The 20,804-nt window shown below is 61.2% G+C and overlaps 1 protein-coding gene and 1 pseudogene across 1 annotated transcript; both read left to right on the plus strand.

The window, feature by feature from the left end:
- Positions 1-410: 410 nt before the first annotated feature.
- On the plus strand, positions 411-10,336 carry LOC615559 (uncharacterized). The gene is made up of 12 exons (XM_024982245.2): positions 411-493; positions 1,044-1,247; positions 3,882-4,035; positions 4,275-4,398; positions 4,875-4,981; positions 5,406-5,902; positions 5,989-6,174; positions 7,107-7,213; positions 7,494-7,558; positions 7,956-8,056; positions 8,259-8,339; positions 9,854-10,336. Exons 1-12 carry the CDS (start codon positions 411-413, stop codon positions 10,242-10,244), a joined length of 2,100 nt encoding a protein of 699 aa, XP_024838013.1. The 3' UTR covers positions 10,245-10,336.
- Positions 10,337-10,358: 22 nt separating this feature from the next.
- LOC132343396 (uncharacterized) lies at positions 10,359-13,358 on the plus strand (annotated as a pseudogene).
- Positions 13,359-20,804: the final 7,446 nt, after the last annotated feature.

Consider the following 20,804-nt stretch of genomic DNA (forward strand, 5'->3'; position numbering starts at 1 on the left):
TCCAGGTTGAAGTGCCCAGCAGATGGTGTGGGGTGATGCAGCGGTTATGGGGTGGGGCAGTCCCGATGTGGCCACGGGCGGTACTCACTGGGGGGTGGGGACCGTGGCGGGGGACAGGCACGTGCACAGAGCAGGGAGGGGCAACACCGGAAGGGAAACAGCCGAGGACCTGGGAAGGACTCAGGTTTTAGGGAAAGAAAGAGCTCAAGGCAGGGTTGGCCGGGAGTGGGGATTCAAGAAGCCCCCCTGAAGTGGCAGGCTGGCAACGAGGGGGCCTTGGTTGGGGCTGGGCGTTGGGGTTCACTCACTCCACTCACTGTAAAGGGGGGAGCACTAGGGACTCTGAAGAGGCAGTTTGCTGGGATCTGTGACTGGGAAAGAACTCTCTGGCTGCTGTAGGGAGAGCGGGGATGCCGCAGGGAGGCCAGGGAGCCCGTGAGGAGTGCCAGGGTGCCCAGGAGGAGGCCTGGTCTGTGAGGGCTGAGACGGGGAGGTGAGGCTGGCCCAGGGCAGGGAGGCAGGGGAAGCCTCATTCCCATCCCAACGGGGACCACGGGGCCTCGGGGCCTCCTTGCAGCCAGGGGAGTCCTGGGGGGAAGCCTGGGGTTTCTGGTTTGAAAGATGTGCAGGAAGGGAGGGTGGCTCATTAGGCTGCCCAAATCTCCTGGGTCTTCCCTGGTGGGCCAGCGGTTAAGACTCAGAGCTTCCACTGCGGGGTCACGGGTTTGGTCCCTGGTTGGGGAACTAGGATCCCGCACGCCACATGGCATGGTCAAAAAATTAAAAATATTTAAAAAGAATAGACTGCCCAAACCCCTAGTGTGTGGGTGACGACAGTGTCTGGCGAGGCTGACAGTCACCAGGAGGCACCCCCACAACTACTCTGGAAGTGTGATTTCACAGCCCATACGGAGGGCCACTCAGCAAGATCAGTGAAACCCACAGAGATTCCTGGGAACCATTCTGCTCCTATGAATGAATCTTATCAACTCTCTAACATCCATGAGAAACGACAGGCAGCAGGACAGTCACTTCCATTGTAGTAGCAAAGCACTGGGAACCCCCGAGTGTCCATCAGTAGACACCAGGGAAATTATTGCCGTGGTGCAGACGGTGGAGTGCTACATGGCCCGTGGTGCAGGGCCCGGCGCCTGTGTGCGGGGCCCGCCCGACGCGGCTCCAGGAGGGGCCCCCGAGGCGCGAGGCAACGCCCGTGGGCTCTGGCCTGCCCGGGGGCTTCGGGGCTGGTGCGCTGAGACGAGCGTCAAGGCTGCTCTGTTGCCACAGTGCTGGCGACTTCGACCTCACGACGGGGTGTTTTAAAGCCGGGCCTCCTCTGAGCTGGAAGCAGCCTTTGGGAAAAGGCGGGCTCTGCTCCGACTTGACGGGCAGGAGACTGAGGCCCGGGCTGGGTAGGGGCTGCCGCAGAGGGGCCACCCAGCGCCCCATGAATTCGTGATGCACCCCCAATGGCTGCTTCAAACTCTACTGCCCACCATCCCCTCCTCGCAGATAAATGCCTTGGGGTGGCAGTTTGGTAGGAAGTGGCCTGCCGTTCCCTCTGGGCTGGTACTCAGATTGTGGGTTTATGCGTGTGTCTGGGGAAGGAGGGTGATGGTGAATATCTGCACCCAGAGAAACCCTTGGCCTCGGAAGAGGAGGGGCAGCCTAGAACTCATGGGGGGTCACTGAGGCCTTGGGGATGATCAGGCAAGGGCTGGGAGCCAGGATGTAGGGTTCAGTTCAGTTCCGTCCAGTCGCTCAGTCGTGTCTGACTCTTTGAACCCCATGGATTGCAGCATGCCAGGCTTCCCTGTTCATCACCATCTCTTGGAGCTTACTCAAACTCATTCCATCGAGTCGGTGATGCCATCCAGCCATCTCATCCTCTGTCGTTCCCTTCTCCTGCCTTCAATCTTTCCCAGCATAGGGTCTTTTCCAATGACTATATAGGGTTCAGTTCAGTTCAGTTCAGTTCAGTCGCTCAGTCGTGTCTGACTCTTTGCGGCCCCATGAACTGCAGCACGCCAGGCCTCCCTGTCCATCACCAACTCCCGGAGTTCACCCAAACTTAGGGAATCCCTGAAGTGCGAGGAGGGGCGAGCGGGCAGCTTCAGGAGGAGCCAGGCCAACCAGGCGGACCAGACGAGGTTGAAGACGGCGCACTAAAGAAGCCTGTGAGGAAACTAACCTACGGACATAAAATCAAATTAGCGGCTACCTCTGTTGGGGAGGCATTGAGTGCCATGGGTAGGAGCGAGCCTTGTGGGCTTCTAGGAATGTTCTGTAATCTGACTTGGATGGTGGTTATGCAGGACTCCATATAAGGAGCATTCCTGAACTGTACACTTGAGTAGGTTATGCAGGACTCCATATAAGGAGCATTCCTAAACTGTACACTTGAGTAGGGCTGCTGCTGCTAAGTCGCTTCAGTCGTGTCCGACTCTGTACGACCCCATAGACGGCAGCCCACAGGCTCCCCCGTCCTGGGATTCTCCAGGCAAGAACACTGGAGTGGGGTGCCTTTTCCTTCTCCACTGAGTAGTGGAGGGTGCCATAAGGGTGGTGTCATCTGTGTAGCTGAGTTTGTTGATATTTCTCCCGACAATCTTGATTCCAGTTGTGCTTCATCCAGCCCAGCATTTCATACGATGAACTCTGCTTAGACATTAAATAAGCAGGTTGACAATATACAGCCTTGACGTACTCCTTTCCCAATTTTGAACCAGTCCATTGTTCCATGTCCGGTTAAGAACTTTTTGAAAATAGGCTTTTCTGGAGTTTCAGAAAGCTATTTCTAAGCAGGTAATCATAGCACCTCCAAATAATGACATTCTCATCAGGTCCTTCCCAATATTTATACCTCTTATTCATTTTTCTTGCCTTATTGACTTAACTAGTTCTTCTAGGCAAATGTTGAATGCCCTCAGAACACACATGCTTGTCTTCTTCCTTATTTCAGAAGAATCTTACACGGCAGAGAAGGGCTTTAAGGGAGGTTTATATTCTGGCAAGACCCCCGACCCCTCTAAGGAGATGGAATCCAGGGGGTCTAGGAAGGAGTACAGTTAGGACCTGTGACCAGGTGATGGGGAGGTACGAGGGAGACGCTGTCCTCTGCCCCAGCTGGCTACTTTGGAGCTTTGAAGGATGGGGTGCTGGCCCAGGCCCTGGGGAGGTGGCAAGATTGGGACTGCGATGGGATACCTGGGAGGGGCCGCTATAGGAAGGCAGGCCTGGGAAAAGCAGGGGGAAGCTGGGGTGGAAATACCCAGTGCTGAGGGGAGCCCAGACCTGACTTGGTCACAGACAGGGTGGCCTCAGGTGGGAGCTTCCGGTAAGCATGGCCTCTGGGTGGTGCTCCCACCCCTGCTCCTGGCCCTGCAGTGGGCGCGATGCCCTGACCTGGAGAACCTCATGGTTCTCTATGAGGCCCTCATGGGCCTCAGGGCACAGCCCAGGCCTGCGTCTCCTGGCTCCTGAGGCTCAGCTGAGGCCAAGGTGCAGGGGCCAGGGCCGCTGAACACTCAAGGCAACAGAACAGAGAGAAAGAGAGCCAGGAAGAGGCCCCATGGGTGGGGAGGCAGGCCCGGGGCAGGGGCCACGGTAGAGTCAGCAGGGAGTCTGCAGCCCAGAAGACACCAGCCTGATGCCCGAGAGGGCCCGCACAGGCAGGGGTGACCCTCACACTGAAGGCTCACTGCCCCCGCAGGCTGCCTTCGGGGAGATGGAGGGGTGGATGGACAGAGGTCCCCAGGCCAGTGAGGAGGCCCCATCACCAGGGGGCCAGTCCGGGGGCCTGATGAGCAGGCAGGTGGTACAGAACAGCCCAAGGACTGCTCGGAGGTGGAGGCAACTGCACCCCAGCTTCTGAAATCCAGGTCAGCTGTGGGGGGCAGAGGGAGAGACTGGGAGAAGGAGCTGCCTGAGCAGAAGCTGGGAGGCTGGCTGCGTGCAGGCCCAGGAGGCCTGGGAGTGAGGCTGGAAGAAGTACAGACCATGATGGGGGATGAGGGGGGCTTCAAATGCCAGGCTGTGAGGAGCCACGGAAGGGTTTAAAGCAGGAGAGTGACCTGATTGACTTGTGCCTCGTGAAGGTCAAGAATGACTTGGGAAGCTGCTGAAGCAGGATTCAGGGAGCAGGGGGCAGAGGGACACCAGGGGGCCCTGGATGGGCTTTGGGACGAGGTGGTCAGGCAGGGTGGCTGGGTTTCAAGTCTTTGCCTCTGTCACCTCCCGTGAGACCCAGCCGGCAGCTGCCCCTCTTCCCCCAGAATTTTCCCCTCAGCTTCCTGGGAGAAATCAAGTCTGATGCCACTCCTGGCATCTGGCAGCCTGCCCACCTTCGGACCCTCTGCCAGGAGAAAGGGTTCCCTGGGCAGCAATGCTGGGCTGCTGGTACTGGGAGACAGGGTTCAGCCTCTGCTCCCAGCTTCCTAGCCAGATCCGGGCTGATCCTGACTCCCCACCCCTGAGCTGTGTGGCTTAAGGCAAGACCCTGCCCCTCTCTGAGCCTGTTTCCTTATCTATGAAGTGAGGTGAATGACACCCTGTCACTTTGTTGTCATGGGGATCTAACACGTGCCAGGCATTGGACCAAGCATACAGTAGGTGCTTACTAAGTGTGAGCTCTTGCCAACCAAGGTAGTCTGGCTCTTCCTGCCCCCACACTCCCTGGAGACAGAGCCCAGAGCGGGGCAGGCTGGGCCCGGCTGGAATGGATCCTGCATCACCACTCCTGCCCCTGCTGGGCGCTGGGGGGCCGGTGGAGGGTGGGGGCGGGGGGGACAGACGGCCGCTGGCACGATGCTCCCTGCTGTGTTGGGGCTGATCTGAGGGCACGGTCCCTGAGTCCTGGCATCTGGGAGAACCAGGACCTGTGGCCGGGGCGGGGCTGATAAGGCCCGCATGGAGCACCTGGGCCGGCCCCTCCCTCCGGGCAGCCTCCTTCCAGCTGCTCAGCCACCTGTGGGAGAGGAAGGTAGGCCTGGGTGACCCCCTGCCTGTCTGTCCCCTGGATGGACAATCTTGCTGACAGGTGTGGGGAGGGGGGTGGGTTAGGGGCTGGGCCCTGCCCGTCCTGGTGTCAATCACCCCGGGCACACCGAGGCCTGGGGAGAGGCTGCTCCGGCCCAATATCACCCAAGGGTCAGGTGCTGGCTCCAGCCTGGCCTTTGTCCCCGTGGTGGGGGGTGGCCTGGGGATGGGGGCTGCTCAGCCTCTGGTTGGTCCGTGATTTCAGCAGGTCCTGCCCTCTTTTGGGCCCTAGTTCCTTGGGCTGAAGTGAGAACTTGCTGGCCCCCACCACCTTCAACTTGTCTTTACACACTGGGAGGGAGGTCCCAGCAGGCCAAGAAGTTTCTCTTCTTTTTCCCCAACAGCCAGGCCGGGCTGAAAGGGGGTAGGGAGTGAGCAGAGCCCTGGGGAGCTTGGGGGTGGTGAGGGCCCTGTGCCCAGGCCCCCATGCCCTAGAGACCCCCTCCCAGTCCTCTACGGGGCCAGGGGGTTGGGGGGGGCAGTGGGGAAGAGAGTTGGGAGCCTCCAGCCCCTGGTTAAATATAGAACCAAGGAGAAGGACATGGCAACCCACTCCAGTGTTCTTGCCTGGAGAATCCCAGGGACAGGGGAGCCTTGTGGGCTGCCGTCTCTGGGGTCCCACAGAGTCAGACAGGACTGAAGCCACTGAGCAGCAGCAGCATCAGCAGCAAGGCCCCTCCCACAGCCTTCTCTGTGGGCTGCAAGGCCCGGATAAGCCCCCGGTGGCCTGGGCCAGCCCCCTCCAGCCTGACGTCACCCCCGTCCAGTGCTGGAACATCCAGAAAAAGGGGTGGACGTCCTCCTCGGGGGCTGTTGAGCTCCGCTTTGAGCAGAAGCACCGTACTGGGAGGACGCCCTGTGGCAGGCAGGTGCCAGGGAGGCCCCGGGGGCGGCCGACCCTGCCCCCAACTTGGCAAGGCTCTTGGCCTAGCTCGGCGCTTTGGTTCGCAGCGACCTGCAGAAGGTGCATCGGGAGGTGCACCCCGCTTACTTGGCCGCCGGCTTCCCGGCGTGGGAGGCCTACCTGCGTGCCTTTCACAGTGCGGTGGGCGGGCACCTCCAGGAGCTTTCGCAGGACACCCGCGGCTGCGAGCAGCTCTATGTGCTGCTGGACTGGGCCGCCAACGTCTACAGCAGGTGAGGCCCGAACCGGAGGCTGCGGGGTGGGGCGAGGGCAAGGAGGGGCTGGCACTGCCCGCGCGCGAAGCCTTCAGGAACCTGCTCTGAAGGGCACAGGGCACCTTTTCCTCCCCAGGAGAGTGCTGGCTGTTAGGCACCCAAGATCCGATCCGGGAGCCCTTTGACATTCTCCCTTCCCCATCCCAGACCCTGGTGCTCTCCCTCTCGGTTCCGAAGCTGGAACGCGCTCTGGGCGGGGTTGCTTCCGAGGCGGTGAGCCCAGTGAGTCCCCCCTAGTCCACGTGGGGCCTTTGAGTGAACTGGCCAAGGGCGCCCCCTCCAGGCTGGACACAACCAGGGGCTCACCGCGCTCCTTGAGGGCTGGCTTTCACCCCCACTCTTGCTTTGGATGGACACCTCGGTTCAGGGCTGTGCAGAACGTGATGGGGTGGGTCGCCCGTGCCCCTGAGCGATCCCCAGCTCCCCAGGCAGATGGGCAGTTGGAGGGAGCGCCAAAGTGCTGGGCTCCTTAATATTCTGTGTGGCTGCAGACAGGCACCCACCCCGGTGTGGGCTGGATCCTAGCTGGATCCTGAACTGCAAGATCCTGGGGGCATTCAGAGCTCAATCCTGGGTGAACCGGAGCGTGAGGGTGGAGGTCACTCCCGAAGCAAGCTGGTGGAGGTCCATCTGGACTGTCATCTTTATGCTTTCAGGGCACGCTCTGCTGACTGCTTAGCCAGGAAATCCTGAGGTGGGAAGTCGGGCGGAGGGGTGTTTGGCACGGAATCCTGGAGGGCGGGGTGGCGGGTGGGGCGTGTGAACGGAAGCCCAGATTCCGGGCCTCACAGTGATGGGGTTAGGCTTTGAGCCAAGGCAGAGGGCAGGGGGGGCAGCCGCGGTGGCATCAGAGTCCCGCCCCGACCTTCAGGCCCCGCCCTGCCTTCCAGTCCTGATTTCCTGGGCTCCCAGGACCAGGCTCTGCCCTCGGAGGGGCTGCCCCCACTCCTGGCACGTGTGGGCCCGACTGGAGGACGACTACACCAGCTTCCTGGAGGTGAGACCGGGGCGGGGCTGGGCCGGAGGGGGCGGGGTCCAGGTAGAGGGTGGTCAATGCCAGCGGGCTAGGGAGGTGCAGTGCCCAGGGTCCAAGCCTCTCTGCGCCCTGCGGCCTCGGGCGTGGGCCTGTGTCCCGGCAGGGGTGCCCTTGTCTCCAAGGGCGCGCCCTAGGTCTTGGAGGTGGGGGGGCCTCCCTCCTGGGAGGGTCTCACTCACCGTGGCCCCGTCCCTGGCCCTCAAAGACCAAGGTCGTGAGCTGCTTTGATGGCATCCTGCAGCTGCAGCAGAGTCGCTGGGCGGCTGCGGAGGCCCCCGACTACCACACGTCGCTGTCCTTTGTATGGTGCGCTGGAGGGAAGGACATGTGTTTGGGCCTCGGGCAGTGGAGACTCTCTTAAAAGTCACAGTCACAACCGCATCTCCCCATCGGACAGGAGCCTGAGGTCCCACGTGGGTGCGCGGTCAGAGATCCTCCGGTCTCATGGCCAAGCTGGGAGAGCGAGGCCACAGCTCCCAGCTTAGCAGGGGTGGGGGGGATGGGAGGGTTCTGCGGGGTGGGAGGGGGTGGGGGTGGACCACGTGAGTGTGCGGAGCTGGGAGGGCTGACCGTCTGGAAATCGGGCCCCCTAGAAGTCGGAGCCAAGACTGGGAGGCAGATCGGGGAGGGTGGAGATGTCCCTGCGCCACGAGGTGGGCGCTGGGGACATTGGGACAGAGGGCTCAGAGGCGCTGGCTCGCAGGTCATGGCGGTGCACATGAAGGCAGCCGGCGCCATCTCCGCAGAGCTGGAGGCCACATCGTTGGGGATCTGCGCCCGGGCGCTGGGGCTCTTCCTGCACAGGTGCGGGTGAATCCTGGGCCGGGATGTGGTGGGCGGGGTGGCCAGGGTGTGGACGCTGGTTGTCCCTGGGGAGGAACCCACCCATCCTGTTTCCTCGGAATCCGAGATTCCGGACAACTAGGAGGGAGAAGCCTAGAGGGCGGACTCGGGGTCTTAGCAGCCAGGGAGAGTCTCCAAGGCCCCTGCGTACCCCGCTCCCCAGGTACGAAAAGGCTTTTCTGGAATCGGGGGCGGTGAGCGAGCCTAACCTGTGCGCCAGCATCAATGCCTGCCAGGAGCTCAGGTGGGTTTGTCCCGCGGTGCCCAGCGCGACCGGCAGGGGGCGAGAGAGCCCTGGGAACCGCGACGCAGACACCGACCCTGCGGCCCCTTGGAGGCCTTGCCTGGAGGCCTCCCGGAGGGGACCCCCTCTCCGTGCTCGTCCCCGCCCCTGTCCCTCCGTGGGGTCCTCCCTTTGCCCCGCAGAGCTGAGGCCCTGGCAGGGATGCGGGGAGCTTCAGGGCTGAGCAGAGGCCAAGGTTCCAGCCACCCTTGCCCAGCTCATCCCTGCCACCCAGGGCTCCATGCTCTCCTCCCTTCATCCCGCTCAGCCTTCTTCCTTTTAGGGACCCTCTCTCTTCTTGGAAGCCCTCCCTGACACTCCCCCTCGGCCCCCGATCCCCAGGGCCTTGCTGGTGCCAGGGCCTGGGTTCCTCTGCCTCAGGGGGCAGTGGCCCTCCGCTGTGGGCTGCCAGAGCCTTCAGCCCAGGCTAAGCCATAGTGTCCCCCAGCTGAAGATGCATCAGCTACTGCTGATGGTGTGATGTCCCCACGGCCAGACGGGACTGCAGTGTGGGGGCTCAGAGAGGCATCGCCGCTGGTCCTCGGTCACGCAGGCAGTACTTGCTGCACCTGGGAACCCAAAGCACGACCGTGATAAGGCGCTGGATCTCTAACACTCTTGTCCCTAGACTGTGCCAGGCTGGCCCTGGGCACAGGGGACTCTGGTGTAGGCCATCTCTGGTCAAGCCCCTGGTAGAAATTTAGCCTTTCTGGAGAAGGAAATGGCAACCCACTCGAGTACTCTTGCCAGGAAAACTCCATGGATGGAGGAGACTGGCGAGCTACAGTCCATGGGGTCACCAGGAGTTGGACTTGACTGAGAGACTTCACTTTCTGTGTCCCTGGGCTGCAAACTGGGAGAGCCTAGCCCTGCCTCCTCAATGATGAAATGGGGACATTGTGATATTTGGAGAGGCAGTTATGAGGCTCAAATGGCTTCCTTGGGAGCTCAGAGGATAAAGAATCCACCTGCAATGTAGGAGGCCTGGGTTAATCCCCGGGTCGGGAAGATCCTCTGGAGAAGCAAATGGAAACCCACTCCAGTATTCTGGCCTGGAGAACCCCGTGTACAGAGGAGCCTGGCGGGCTACAGTCCACGGGGTCACAAAGAGTCGGACATGACTGAGCGACTATCACAGCGTCTGAGGAGGGCCTCTGGGCCAGGAAGGGCTGTGCTGCACTGTTCTGTCACCAGGAGGGATGGAGGTCTGGTTCAGCCCTGCCACAGGGGGGCCCTGCCATGCGGTGGGACCTCGAACACTCCCAGGCCCACCCCCCTGTACTCGGCTCCCGGGCGCAGTGCTGCCCCCTCACGTGACCACTCCCAGGTCTTCTCCACTGTGCCGCCCCAGGGGGCTGCCCTCCACACTATAGTCTGAGTGATTGGAGCTGGGGTGGCACCCAGCCTTCACGGCTGTATGCCAGGCCGTGACCCCTTGCCCACTTTGCCCCCTCCTGGCCCGCCCCCCTCCCTAGGACTCACCTTCTGGCCAAGTTCCCAGAAAGCTTTGGAGAGCTGGAGAAGGCCCTGGGGGCTGCCGCCCGTGCCTTTCAGAAGGGGCTGCTCCAGGGCTTGCAGGGCGCTGTGCGGGTGAGGGGGCAGGCCCTTTCTCCCCACTTTCCTTGCTCAGCACGTGCGCCCTGTGTCCTGAGCCTGGGGGCCCAAGTCAGAGCACTCATTTACCATAGGGGCGTGTTGGGGTGGTGTTTCGGGCACAGGCAGGGAACCCAGACATATTCCCAGCTGAGCAAGAACAGTTGGGAAACAATTACCTTCGTCCTTCACTCTTCTTGGGCTTCTCTGGTGGCTCAGATGGTAAAGAATCCACCAATAATTGCAGGACACCCAGGTTCGATCCCTGAGTGAGGAAGATCCCCTGGAGAAGGGAATGGCAACCCACTCTAGTATACTTACCTGGAGAATCCCATGGATGGAGGTACACTCCACGCGGTCACAAAGAGTCAGACACGACTAAGAGACTAACGCTTTCAGTCTCCTCCTCTCAGAGACAAACTCTCAGACTCTCTGAGGACTCTCTCCTCAGAGAGGGTGCATCCAGGGAATGGCGCCTCATCCAGCCCCTCAAGGTGCCCCCAGAACTCTGCAGGCAAGGCCTGGCTAGAGGCTCAAACTCCAACCTTGCCCACAGGGCCTCCGGGCCTGGAAGAGGCAGTCTCAGGGAAAGGTGTAGAGCCAGGAGAGGGGCTGTCCCCAAGATACTGTAGAGAATGGGGTCAGCTCCCCAGACTTTCTTCCTGATGCCAACTCGCCCTTTGGCCTGAATCGCCTCTGTCCGGAGCCATGCCCTGGGTGCCCAGGGGAGGGTCTAGTGGGTGCTGGGGGTCAGCTTTGGCAGACTGCCCACCGCTCTGCCCCTGGCCGCTCTTCTGGGTCCTGTGCACCAAGGCCTGGCTGACCCAGGACCTGCTGCAGCCCCTCATGGACAAGGTGGTGGCCTTCTCGGGCCTCCTGGAGCACATGGCCCCACTCCTGGCCCAGGTATTCGGGGGCAGGGCGGGCGCTGGTGGGGGCGTGCCCAGGGCTCCTCCCTGTGACCCTGTGCCCCCCCCCCAGGAGACTCTGCAGCAGGCCCACAGCTATGTCATCCGCTAGTACCTGGAGCAGGCCCTGAGACCCCGCGAGCGGCTCCGGGGTGCGGACCGCCGGAGCAGCTCCCAGAATATGGGCCTCGAAGCGCAGGCCATCGGCAGCACCTTCCAGGGCTTGGTAGGAGCATCGCCCAACTGCCCCCGGGCGCTGGCCTTCTTGGGGGTTCTCCAGCCCCCGGACCCTCCAGTAGCACCCCCCTCATCTGGTTTCATCTCGCCCCCTGTAAGAGACCCCCGATGGGCAGGCTTTGGCAAGCGGATCGCCCCACTTTCCGCGTGCCGGGGAGGGGCCAGGTGAGGAGGACACGTTGCATATATTTGCGTTGATTTGCATGTACTTTGTGGGCGGTGTAGGGGAGGGGTGAGGGTCGCAGTCGCCTCTGATGGGCAGGGACTGCGTCAGACCTCTCCTCCATCCCACCCCCAGCAGAGCAAGCTAAGGCATGTCCTCCCCACACAGCCACCCTTCATCTGGGCCGCTGGTCCCCGACTCCCCGTCTGATGCCAGGCAGGCCTTCCCCGCGGGGCCTGGGCCCACCCACCTGAGCAGACACGGAAAGCCTCCTCTTCGCCGTGTCGTGGGGAGGGAAGAGGAATCCTGAGCCGGGGCCACGTCCCCTTCCGCGGGGCCGGAGTAGGTCCCGGTGGGGCCGCGGTGGTGGCTGCAGGAGGGCTAAACCGGGCACTAACCGAGGGGCTGCAGGCGGGGGCGGGAAGGGGGCTGGGGGCGAGGGTGGCCCACCGCTCCTGGGTCTCCGCAGGGCTCCGAGGCCACGTGGCTGGGCCAAGCTCTCCCGGGCGTCAGGTTCGTACTCCGGAGCTGGTTCTGGGGACAGGAGACGGGGAGGGGGCCTCCGGGCGGGGCTCGAACTAGCCCCGGCCTCCGTGCGCAGGTGCGGGCGGCGCGACCTGCGGGCCCCGGACCCCCAGGCTGTGGGGGCCCTGGTGGGATCGTCTCTGCCCTTCCCCGGTGTTCTAATCTCGCCGTCCTCATTCGCTCTTGTGGTCCCTGGAGTCTGAAGGGAGCCGGAGCCCTTCCTCCAGCGAGTCTTAGGGGAAGGCACAGGCCCCCAGCTCCGGGAGAAAGCCCTTTCTGGAAGCCCCGACACCTGCCAGGAGGAAGAAGGCTTTGATCCTAGGGTGTGTGTTTGAGGGGGTGCTGAGTCATCACGCACGTGGAAATCCCAGCTGAATCTCTCCATGGCCTTGGAGATTCCAGGATGGGGAGGCTACAGAAAGCCCGGGCCTAGCCCCTTCCCGGTCCCCTGCCCCGCCCCGCCCCACCGGAGAATCCTCAGATCCCAGCCTGCGCCCTCTGTTTGGCCTTGATTCAGAGTAACTGCGCATAGGCGGAAGGTTCCCCTTTGGACCCTCGGGGTTTCCCTGCGCAGGCTGGTCGGCCCTCCCTCGCTGCTGGAGACAGTGCTTCCAGCTCCTTGGGGTGCTCGGGGCGGGAGGGGCGGCACACTGGGCCACGCCTCCCACCCCCCACGTGCCTGTCTGCTTGCCGCTGGGCCGGGGCGGCTCTGACTCCCCTGCCTGTCCCCGCTCCGGCATTGCGGCATCGGCATCGCGGCCCCCTGCTGCCTCCCTCAGCGCACTAGGTTTCCGGAACCTCTGCCTGGGCCTCAGAGGCCGTTCCCATCAGGCTTGCTTCTTCCCGTCTCAGCCGGTCTTTGCACCCTTCAAAACCCAGGCACCCCCCCAGGAACGCTGGGTGCCCTAACGCTTCCAGTCCGAGCCCCGGGGTCCCCCTCGCCCTGGGGTCGGGGGTGTCACTGGAGCTGTCGAGTCTACAGCGGAGGCCTGCGTGTCTCTGCAGGCGGGACCACGTGCTGGCTATCCTGGCGCTGCGCCGACTGGGCCGTCGTCGGAACCAGCACTTCCTGTGCCACGCCCAGGCCCTGCTGAGGGCTGCGGCCTCGGCTCCGGGGTTCCGGGCGGGGGGTGGGGTGGGGGGACCGCGTGCTCTTCGAGGAGATCGAGTTGTCCACCTCCATAGACGTGCTGGTTACCTGCATATAGTGCTGCTGGCCTGCGAGGGGGCGGACCCTGGTGGACGGAGGGCGGCCACCTTCCCCTGGCACCGAGCCCCAAGCTGGGACACCCGGAAGGCAGCCTCAGCCCAACCCCAGGCCTGAAGCCCCCCGTGGTGGACCGTCCATCCTCCTCCTTCTGGTGGCCAGGAGGAGGTCATGCCAGGCATGCCAGCAAGCCTGAGAGGCATTCCAGGCATTTGGAGGAGGGTTTGGCGCAGAAGTTCCCTTTGGTACTGCCCACCCGGGAAGGCCTCCCTACCTGTCTCGCACCACCCCAATGTGAAAATGAAGAACAGAGTATTTATTTTTAAAATAAACATGAATTAAAATGGTATCTCTCTAAGGGGGGGCGGGGCCAAGTTGACTTCAGACAGAAGGTCTGTGTCCCCACCCACCAGGGGCCGGCCAGAGGTTCCGTGGTGACTCCCTTTTCCTGCCCACTGTACCAACGGGGAGACTGAGGCAGGTCTGAACCGGGAAGGCCCACCGCTGTGGTTACAGAGCAAAAGAAACTTCAAACCCGGTTCCCCAGGGGACCTGGCCTCACGTGCCAAGTGAGCCTCGCCCCGCAGGGGTGGGCACTGCTCTGTCCTGTTCTAAGCAAGCCTGCACCCTGGCAGATAAGGAAAGGCCAAAGCTTGTTCTACAGCTTGAGGTATTTGGGTTAGATATGCGAGGGACTTCCCAGCAGTGAAAGTTGTGTGCTGCTGCAGGGCAAGTGTCAGCCTGGAGTGAGTGTGTGGAGGGGTGGACCCTGCAGGTCCTGGCTCTGGACGTGAGGCTGCAAGGAGCTTACTCCGGCCTGACCCCTGCAAACCTCCCTCTTCATCTTTCTCTCTCGAACACGTGGCACTGAAATTTGGCTCCAGGCTGCAGGCAAAGCTGCTAGGAAACCCCGTTTGCGTTGGCAACCTGGGGCTTTCCAGGAAAGCAGAGCGCTGAGATGGGGATTAACAGGGAGGCGCTGAGGGAGGCCGCACCAGCTACCTCTCCCCCACCCTCCCCTCTGTTGGGATCCTGGGGGGTCAGGAGCAAGCGCCAGGCACAGCCTGCCCAGGCACGGGGCCGGAAGGAGGAAGAGGAGAGGTTGGGGTTCCAGGCCCCATGAACAGGGGTGGGGTGGGTGCGGGGCATGTGAGTGCTAACGCTGGCAGCTAGCCCTAGTGTCAGTGGGGAAACTGAGGCCAGCAAAGGATGGAGGTCTGCGCTGCTTCACGCCAGGCCCCAGCACAGGTGGCCTGAAGTCCTACAGCCGGCAGGGCGGCGGGCAGGTATCCAAGGGGTGCCTCTTTCCCTGGGAGCGGCAGGGGACTGACAGGCCAGCCTGACCCCACGAGTCAGCCTGGTGGCCGACAGAGGTCGGGTAGGGGCCGTGCCACAGGAAGCCTTGCCCTGGTTTGGTCCTGGCCAGCTTCTCCACAGGGAGCCCCTGCCACCCCCGACACCTTTGCGTCCCCGGCCCCTCAAAGAGACCCCTCCTGCAGCCTCGGCCGCGGCCCTGACCGACGGGCCTGGCCCTGCCTGAGCCCCTGGGCTGCAGGCAGAGGGTCCAGGCTGGTTTCTGAGCCAGGCGTAGTCCTTGTTGTTCCTCTTGCTTTCCAGTCAGGAGACTGTAAGCAAGTTTCTTCACCTCTCTGCACCTGTTTTTTCCAGCTGCGAAATGGGGGTGCTGTCTGTGCCTCCCAGGCCAGGAGGAGCGAAGCAAGGGCCTGCCATAAAGCCAGGTTTGGGGCCCCTGTAACCCCACGTTCCCCTGCGCCTGGCATGAAAAAGCAGCAAAGACCCTGGGTGTGGAGGTGGGGGGCTCCACCAGTGAATCCTGAGGTGGGTGGGGCCCGCGAGTGGGGAACACGCCCAGGGGGAGGCCAGGGGGAAGCAGGGGCTATGCAGCCTCTGAGTGGCAGCGGGAAGGATGTAGGCGGAGACCCAGGCCCGGAGCCAGAAAGACAGGGTTTTCCTGGCAGGACCCTCCGTGCCCAGGTGGCTTGTGTGCCCTGGCTGTGTTCCTGTGAGCCCAGCAGAGCGTGAGGGGCTGGGGTCAGCTTCCCAAAGCCGAGTTGGGGTGAATAGGAGGCTAGATGGCAGCTCCTATGAGGGGTGCAGCCAGGGAGGCCGGGGACTGCAGGGAGGACTGAGGCCAGGGCACCCCAGCTGGCTCAGGTCCAGGGCCCTGGCCATTGGCCATCCTGTCCCGGGCTGGGGGGCTGTGCTCAGGACCCTGCCCACCACCAGGTCCCAGGAGGCCTCGCGAAGAGCCAAGTGTTTCCTTGGCCATTCTATTGTCCAGGCCAAGCACGGGTTGGGGAGAGGGCTGGCTCTCTGAGCTGCTTCCGGACTTGAGGACCAGGTTGTCTGGCTGATAAGGAAACGTGTGCGTGCGTGCGTGTGTGTGTGTGTGTGTGTGTGTTCCTGGCGACCCTGTCAGCGCCAGGGATGGTGTGGTGGGGGGCTTGCCCAGTGTCTGTTCCTCTGCGCAGCAGACACCCTGTGTGCCCCCAGAGCTCGGGTCCCAGGCCCCACCTCTGCCTGGCCACCCCCTTCCCCCTGTGCCGCCCCCTGCTCTTCCCCCTTGGGCTCAGCTTGGCTTTGCCATTGCCCACATTTCCTGGGCTACTTTGTGGATGGGGGATCATCTCTTGCCCTGAGCCTGTGGCTCCTTGATGAGGCTGGGGGTGAGAGGGTGTGGGGGCCAGCCTGCCCAAGGCAGGATGCTCAGCTTCAAGGACAGGAAACCCAACCTGCTGACCCAAGACAGCCTGGGTGACAGGAGGGACCTGGTGTCCCCCTCACTCCACCTGGGCATGTTCCCTCTGTGGCCCTTCGCCCAGCCTGGGGCCAACCCTGCTCAAGGGTGTTTGGGTCTCAGCTGCTCTCTCCCGCAGCAGGTGAGCCGGCCCGGTCCTCTCTGAGGCTGGGTCCCCTCCTCTGTGACAGGAGATGCTGGGAGGCTGTGCCCAGCAGGAGCGGAGCTCAGGGGTAGGTGGGATCAGCCGGAGATCCTGCAGCTAGGGCACCGGGAGGGGCAGCCGGCCTGCCACCTCCGTGCCCGGGCAGCCTCTCCCTCCTCCTCCCTGGTCTGCTGACCCTGGCCCCTTCCTTCCTGGACTTCATGGGGCCCCTGGACACTTGAGTGGCCCCCTTGGCGGCCGGGCTGCAGTCCTCACAGAGCCCCCATTGCTGCCTCAGGGGGAAGAAGGGGCTGCAGGGTGCCCAAGGCCACGCTGTCCCCTCTCTCACTTCCTCCTTTTCTACCTCAGAGCCCTTTAGGGACCTCCAGCAGGTCAGAGGGTCCCCCTCCCACCAAGGTCAATGTCTGCCCACTGTCCATTGGCCCGGGGGGAGGAGCTGGGACTGGGTCTCCCTGGGCTAGATGGTGCTTCTCCAGCCATCTCCCAGTGTGGAGCGCTGGGTGGCCGGCCTGTGCCCCTGTACTGGGCAGGGTGATCAAAATTACTATAGATTAGTTGATTGCAGATCAATTGTAAATCAACTGTATTTAAATTTTTTTAATAAAGGATTAGGCTGTGGATTCAGACCCCTCTGGGCTAGGAGCCCAGCTCTGCACCTTGCTAGCTGGGTGACGTTGGGCAGGTTACCCCACCTCTCTGGGCTCCAGCTCCTGCTGTAATGTTGGGAGCATTAGGGGAGAAAGTGCAAATGTGCAGGACCAGGGCCGGCCTGCCTGTTTGCACTCCCTCAGGATGGCAATTATTGCTATTTACATGCTCCCTCTCCTTGAAGCCCTTCTGGCAGCCCCCTAAGCAAGTGTCTGCTCTGTTTCCAGAAAGGATTGAGGCCACAGGGGTGAAGCAATGTGTCTAAAGCCCCAGATGGGGGCTTCCCGGCAATCCAGTGGTTAGGACTCTGCTCTGTCACTGCCAAGGGCTCGGGTTCCATCCCTCCTCAGGGGAACTGAGCCCCCCACAAGCTGCTCAGTTCAGCCAAAAACAGGAAACATAGATGGAGGTGGTGGGATGCCCCAGGGCCCAAGTGGTCTCCGTGCCCGAGCCCCCACCATCGTGCCTTCCGTCTCCAAAGTGCAGAGGGCAGAGCTCCCCGGATGAGGAGGGGTTCCAGCACCCACACTGGAGGAAGGGGAAGGCGCGGTGGAGGTTTGGGGCAGGTTCCCTCCGCCCTCGGCCTTGGCTGGCCCTGTGGAGCACTGGGATTCCCACAACTCCTGCCACGTGACCCGCTCTGTCCCTGGTGGGACTGTATGTGGCTGTTTTCCCGGAAACTGTGCCTTGGAGGAGAAGAGCCCGGTTGCCGGGTCGGGGCAGTCCCGGGTCTGAAGCAGGTCATCTTGCATCACCACCAAAAACTGCTGTGGAAAGCCAGGCCCTTTCAGGAAAGAGCCCAGGCCACTGGGGCCGGTGTGGAGATTCCCTGGTGCCCTGGAGGTGGTGTCCTCCTTAGCAGGCCACTGGGATTGGGGTCCTTATGCCCAGCGCGCCCTGCCTTGTCCCATGTGGCCCCACCCACCTCTAGCACCTCCAGCCCTTTCTCCTCAAGCCTCATTTTCCCCATCAGCCAAACACAGAAGGGAGTGCAGGGCCTGGCTTCCCCCCTGGAGGAAGGGTGGGCTATTAACAAGCAGAGAGCTTTGTGGGTGCCTGGGGGGGACACTGCCTGTGTGCACCTGCCCTGATGGGGGCTCTCCTGGGGTGGGCTGGCCTGGGAGGGTGGCTCCTGGTCAGCTGACCTGACCACTCGTGGTCCTCGGGGTGGTCAGGAGACTCGGGCCGAGGTCAGGTGCAGCTGCCAATGACCCTGAGCAAGTGACTTCCCCTTTGGGGGAGGCTGAGTGGCAGCAGAGATCCCCAGCCTCAAGGCCTCAGCTTTTTGCGTCCACTTGTTGCCTCCAAGGCTCAGTTTCCTCACCTGTCAACAGAGGATCCGATGGCTCTGCCCAGCGCACTTCGGGAGCGAACGGGGACAGCCCCGAGAAACTGGAGGCCCCAGCAAGGGTCCCGGGTCAATTGACCCTGCGAAGTGCGGGGAGAAGCAGCGCGCGAGCCGGGGCTGGGGCTGTGGGAAGTGCAAAGTCATCGCCTGGAGAGAAGTGGGCGGGGCCGTGGAGGAGCCCCGCCCCCAGCCCTGCCCTCCCGGCGGTCGTCCAGGGGCGGCCAGACCCAGCGACCCACAGCCCCGTTTGTTCCAGTCCCATCTCTCGCAGGCACCGGGCTTTCTGGCACCTGCGGAGCCCTGTGGCAGGATGCGCGCCCTTCTGCCGTCTCCTCCCCCTCGTCCTGGGAGCTCCGGGAGTGGAAATCGAGGGAGGACGTTCAGCACACACCACCCGCGTTATATTCTCTGGCCCGCGTCTGCCCCTCTTGCTGCCGCGCAGGCTGAGGGCGAAGACTCAATAAACCGACCGCAGGGTTAATTGAGGTCATGAAACAGATTGGGAAATACTTCTTTTTTTCAAAGATGAAAAAGGAGTAGAGGGCAGTAAAAACAAAAACAACAACAACAACAACAACAACAAAAACCTTCCATTTCTGCATCTAAGCCAGGCGGACAGTCCTTCCTTGCGGCTGGCTTAAATGCATCAAGCTGTATTTCAGTTGGTGTGTGTGTGTGCGCGTACTCAGCCCTATCTGACTCTTTGTAACCCAATGGACTGGAGCCCGCTAGGCTTCTCTGTCCATGGGATTCTCCAGGCAAGAATCCTGAAGTGAGTTGTCATTTCCTCCTCCAGAGGCTTATCCTGACTCAGGGAGTGAACCCATGTCTCCTGAGTCTCCTGCATTAGCAGGTGGATTCTTTACCACTGAGCCACTTGGGAAGCCCTGATCAACATTAGGGGATAAGAAACAGCAGGAAATAGATGGGGAAACAGTGGAAACAGTGCCAGACTTTATTTTTGGGGGCTCCAAAATCACTGCAGATGGTGACTGCAGCCATGAAATTAAAAGACGCTTACTCCTTGGAAGAAAAGTTATGACCAACCTAGATAGCATATTCAAAAGCAGAGACATTACTTTGCCAACAAAGGTTCATCTGGTCAAGGCTATGGCTTTTCCTGTGGTCATGTATGGATGTGAGAGTTGGACTGTGAAGAAGGCTGAGCGCCGAAGAATTGATGCTTTTGAACTGTGGTGTTGGAGAAGACTCTTGAGAGTCCCTTGGACTGCAAGGAGATCCAACCAGTCTGTTCTGAAGGAGATCAGCCCTGGGATTTCTTTGGAAGGAATGATGCTGAAGCTGAAACTCCAGTACTTTGGCCACCTGGTGTGAAGAGTTGACTCATTGGAAAAGACTCTGATGCTGGGAGGGATTGGGGGCAGGAGGAGAAGGGGACGACAGAGGATGAGATGGCTGGATGGCATCACTGACTTGATGGACGCGAGTCTGGGTGAACTCCAGGAGTTGGTGATGGACAAGGAGGCCTGGCGTGCTGCGATTCATGGGGTCGCAAAGAGTCGGACACGACTGAGCGACTGAACTGAACTGAACTGAACAGCACACTCACTGGAAAAGACCCTGATGCTGGGAAAGATGGAGGGCAGGAGAAGAGGGTGACAGGATGAGATGGTTGGATGGCATTATTGACTCAATGGACATGAGTTGGAGCAAATTCTAGGAGATAGTGAAGGACTGGGAAGCCTGGTGTGCTGCAGTCCGTGGGGTTGCAAAGCATGGAAAACAAATGAACGACCAAACCACAATATGTTTAGTGCGGGCTCCCAGCTCCACCACTGAACGTCACGTGACTGGACCTATCTGTGCCTTGATTTCTTCATCTGTGGTAAGGAGATAATTAAGGAGCACCCATTTCATCAGATTGTCTGATGCAACCAGTTAACGCATACAAACACTTAGGAAAGAGCCTGATCCCTGTGGAGGGGGACAAAAGTCAGCTGTCTACTCAAAAGAACCAAAAGCAGGGTCTGGCAGGGCTGGTTGAGTTCCCGGGCTCACAGCAGCATTATTCACAACAGCCAAGAGGTGGCAGCAACCCAGGTGGCTGGGGACAGATGAAAAGATAAACAATGAAACGCTATTCAAGCTTTAAAAGGAAGGACATTCGGACATATGCCGCAACATGGATGACCCTTGAGGATATTATGTGAAGTTACGTAACCCCAGTCACAAAATGCCTTTGATCCCACTCGTATGCGCTGCTTTGAGTGTTCAGGTTTAGAGACATGGGAAGTAGAATGATGGGTGCCAGGCTGGTGGGAGGCTGAGAAAGGGGAGGTGGTGTTTAATGAGTACAGAGTTTCAGTTTTGCAAAGTGAAAAAAATCCTGGAGATGGATGGTGGTGCTGGCTGCATAACAGCGTATAACTTACTGCCACTGCACTGTGGACTTACAATAGTCCAAATGGGGCATTTGGTTACGTGAATTTTACAACAATTAAAAAAAAGGCACCTGTCATTTCCAATTAGAAATGACAAGTCCTGGGTTGCATGCAGGAGCTGACCACAGCTCTGGGCCAGGTGTGGGGCACTTGACGTCTGGGCTGGACTTGGGGGTCTGCTGCCAGTCCACCCGTGCCTGCTGCCCTCCTGCCCGGTGGAACCGGCCTGCAGCCTGAGGCCCAGTCCCCTGGGGAGGACGGTAATGGGACAGCAGCTGACCAGGGACACTCCCAACTCGCATCTGATGCTCATTTCCTGCTGAGGGTGGAATTCTTGGCTGGCCTTTGGCTCCTTCTGGAAGTGTCTGGTCTCCTGAGGACTGTTTCCTCATCTGTCAAGAGTGGGTAAGAATAGCTCCTGCCCCCTGGGCCCCACTGACGGTCACACCCCTTGGCTCTCCACGCAGCCCT

The sequence above is a fragment of the Bos taurus genome, chromosome 21, assembly GCF_002263795.3.
Source record: "Bos taurus isolate L1 Dominette 01449 registration number 42190680 breed Hereford chromosome 21, ARS-UCD2.0, whole genome shotgun sequence".
Taxonomy (NCBI): domain Eukaryota; kingdom Metazoa; phylum Chordata; class Mammalia; order Artiodactyla; family Bovidae; genus Bos; species Bos taurus.

What these genes read in the sequence shown, in the direction of transcription:
- LOC615559 (XM_024982245.2), top strand. Translation starts at nt 411, where the DNA reads ATGCCGCAGGGAGGCCAGGGAGCCCGTGAGGAGTGCCAGGGTGCCCAG. An exon ending in GGGGCTTCAAATGCCAGGCT is followed by an intron (nt 4,036 to 4,274) that starts GTGAGGAGCCAC and finishes CTCTTCCCCCAG; the next exon opens with AATTTTCCCCTCAGCTTCCT. An exon ending in GGGAGGACGCCCTGTGGCAG is followed by an intron (nt 5,903 to 5,988) that starts GCAGGTGCCAGG and finishes TTTGGTTCGCAG; the next exon opens with CGACCTGCAGAAGGTGCATC.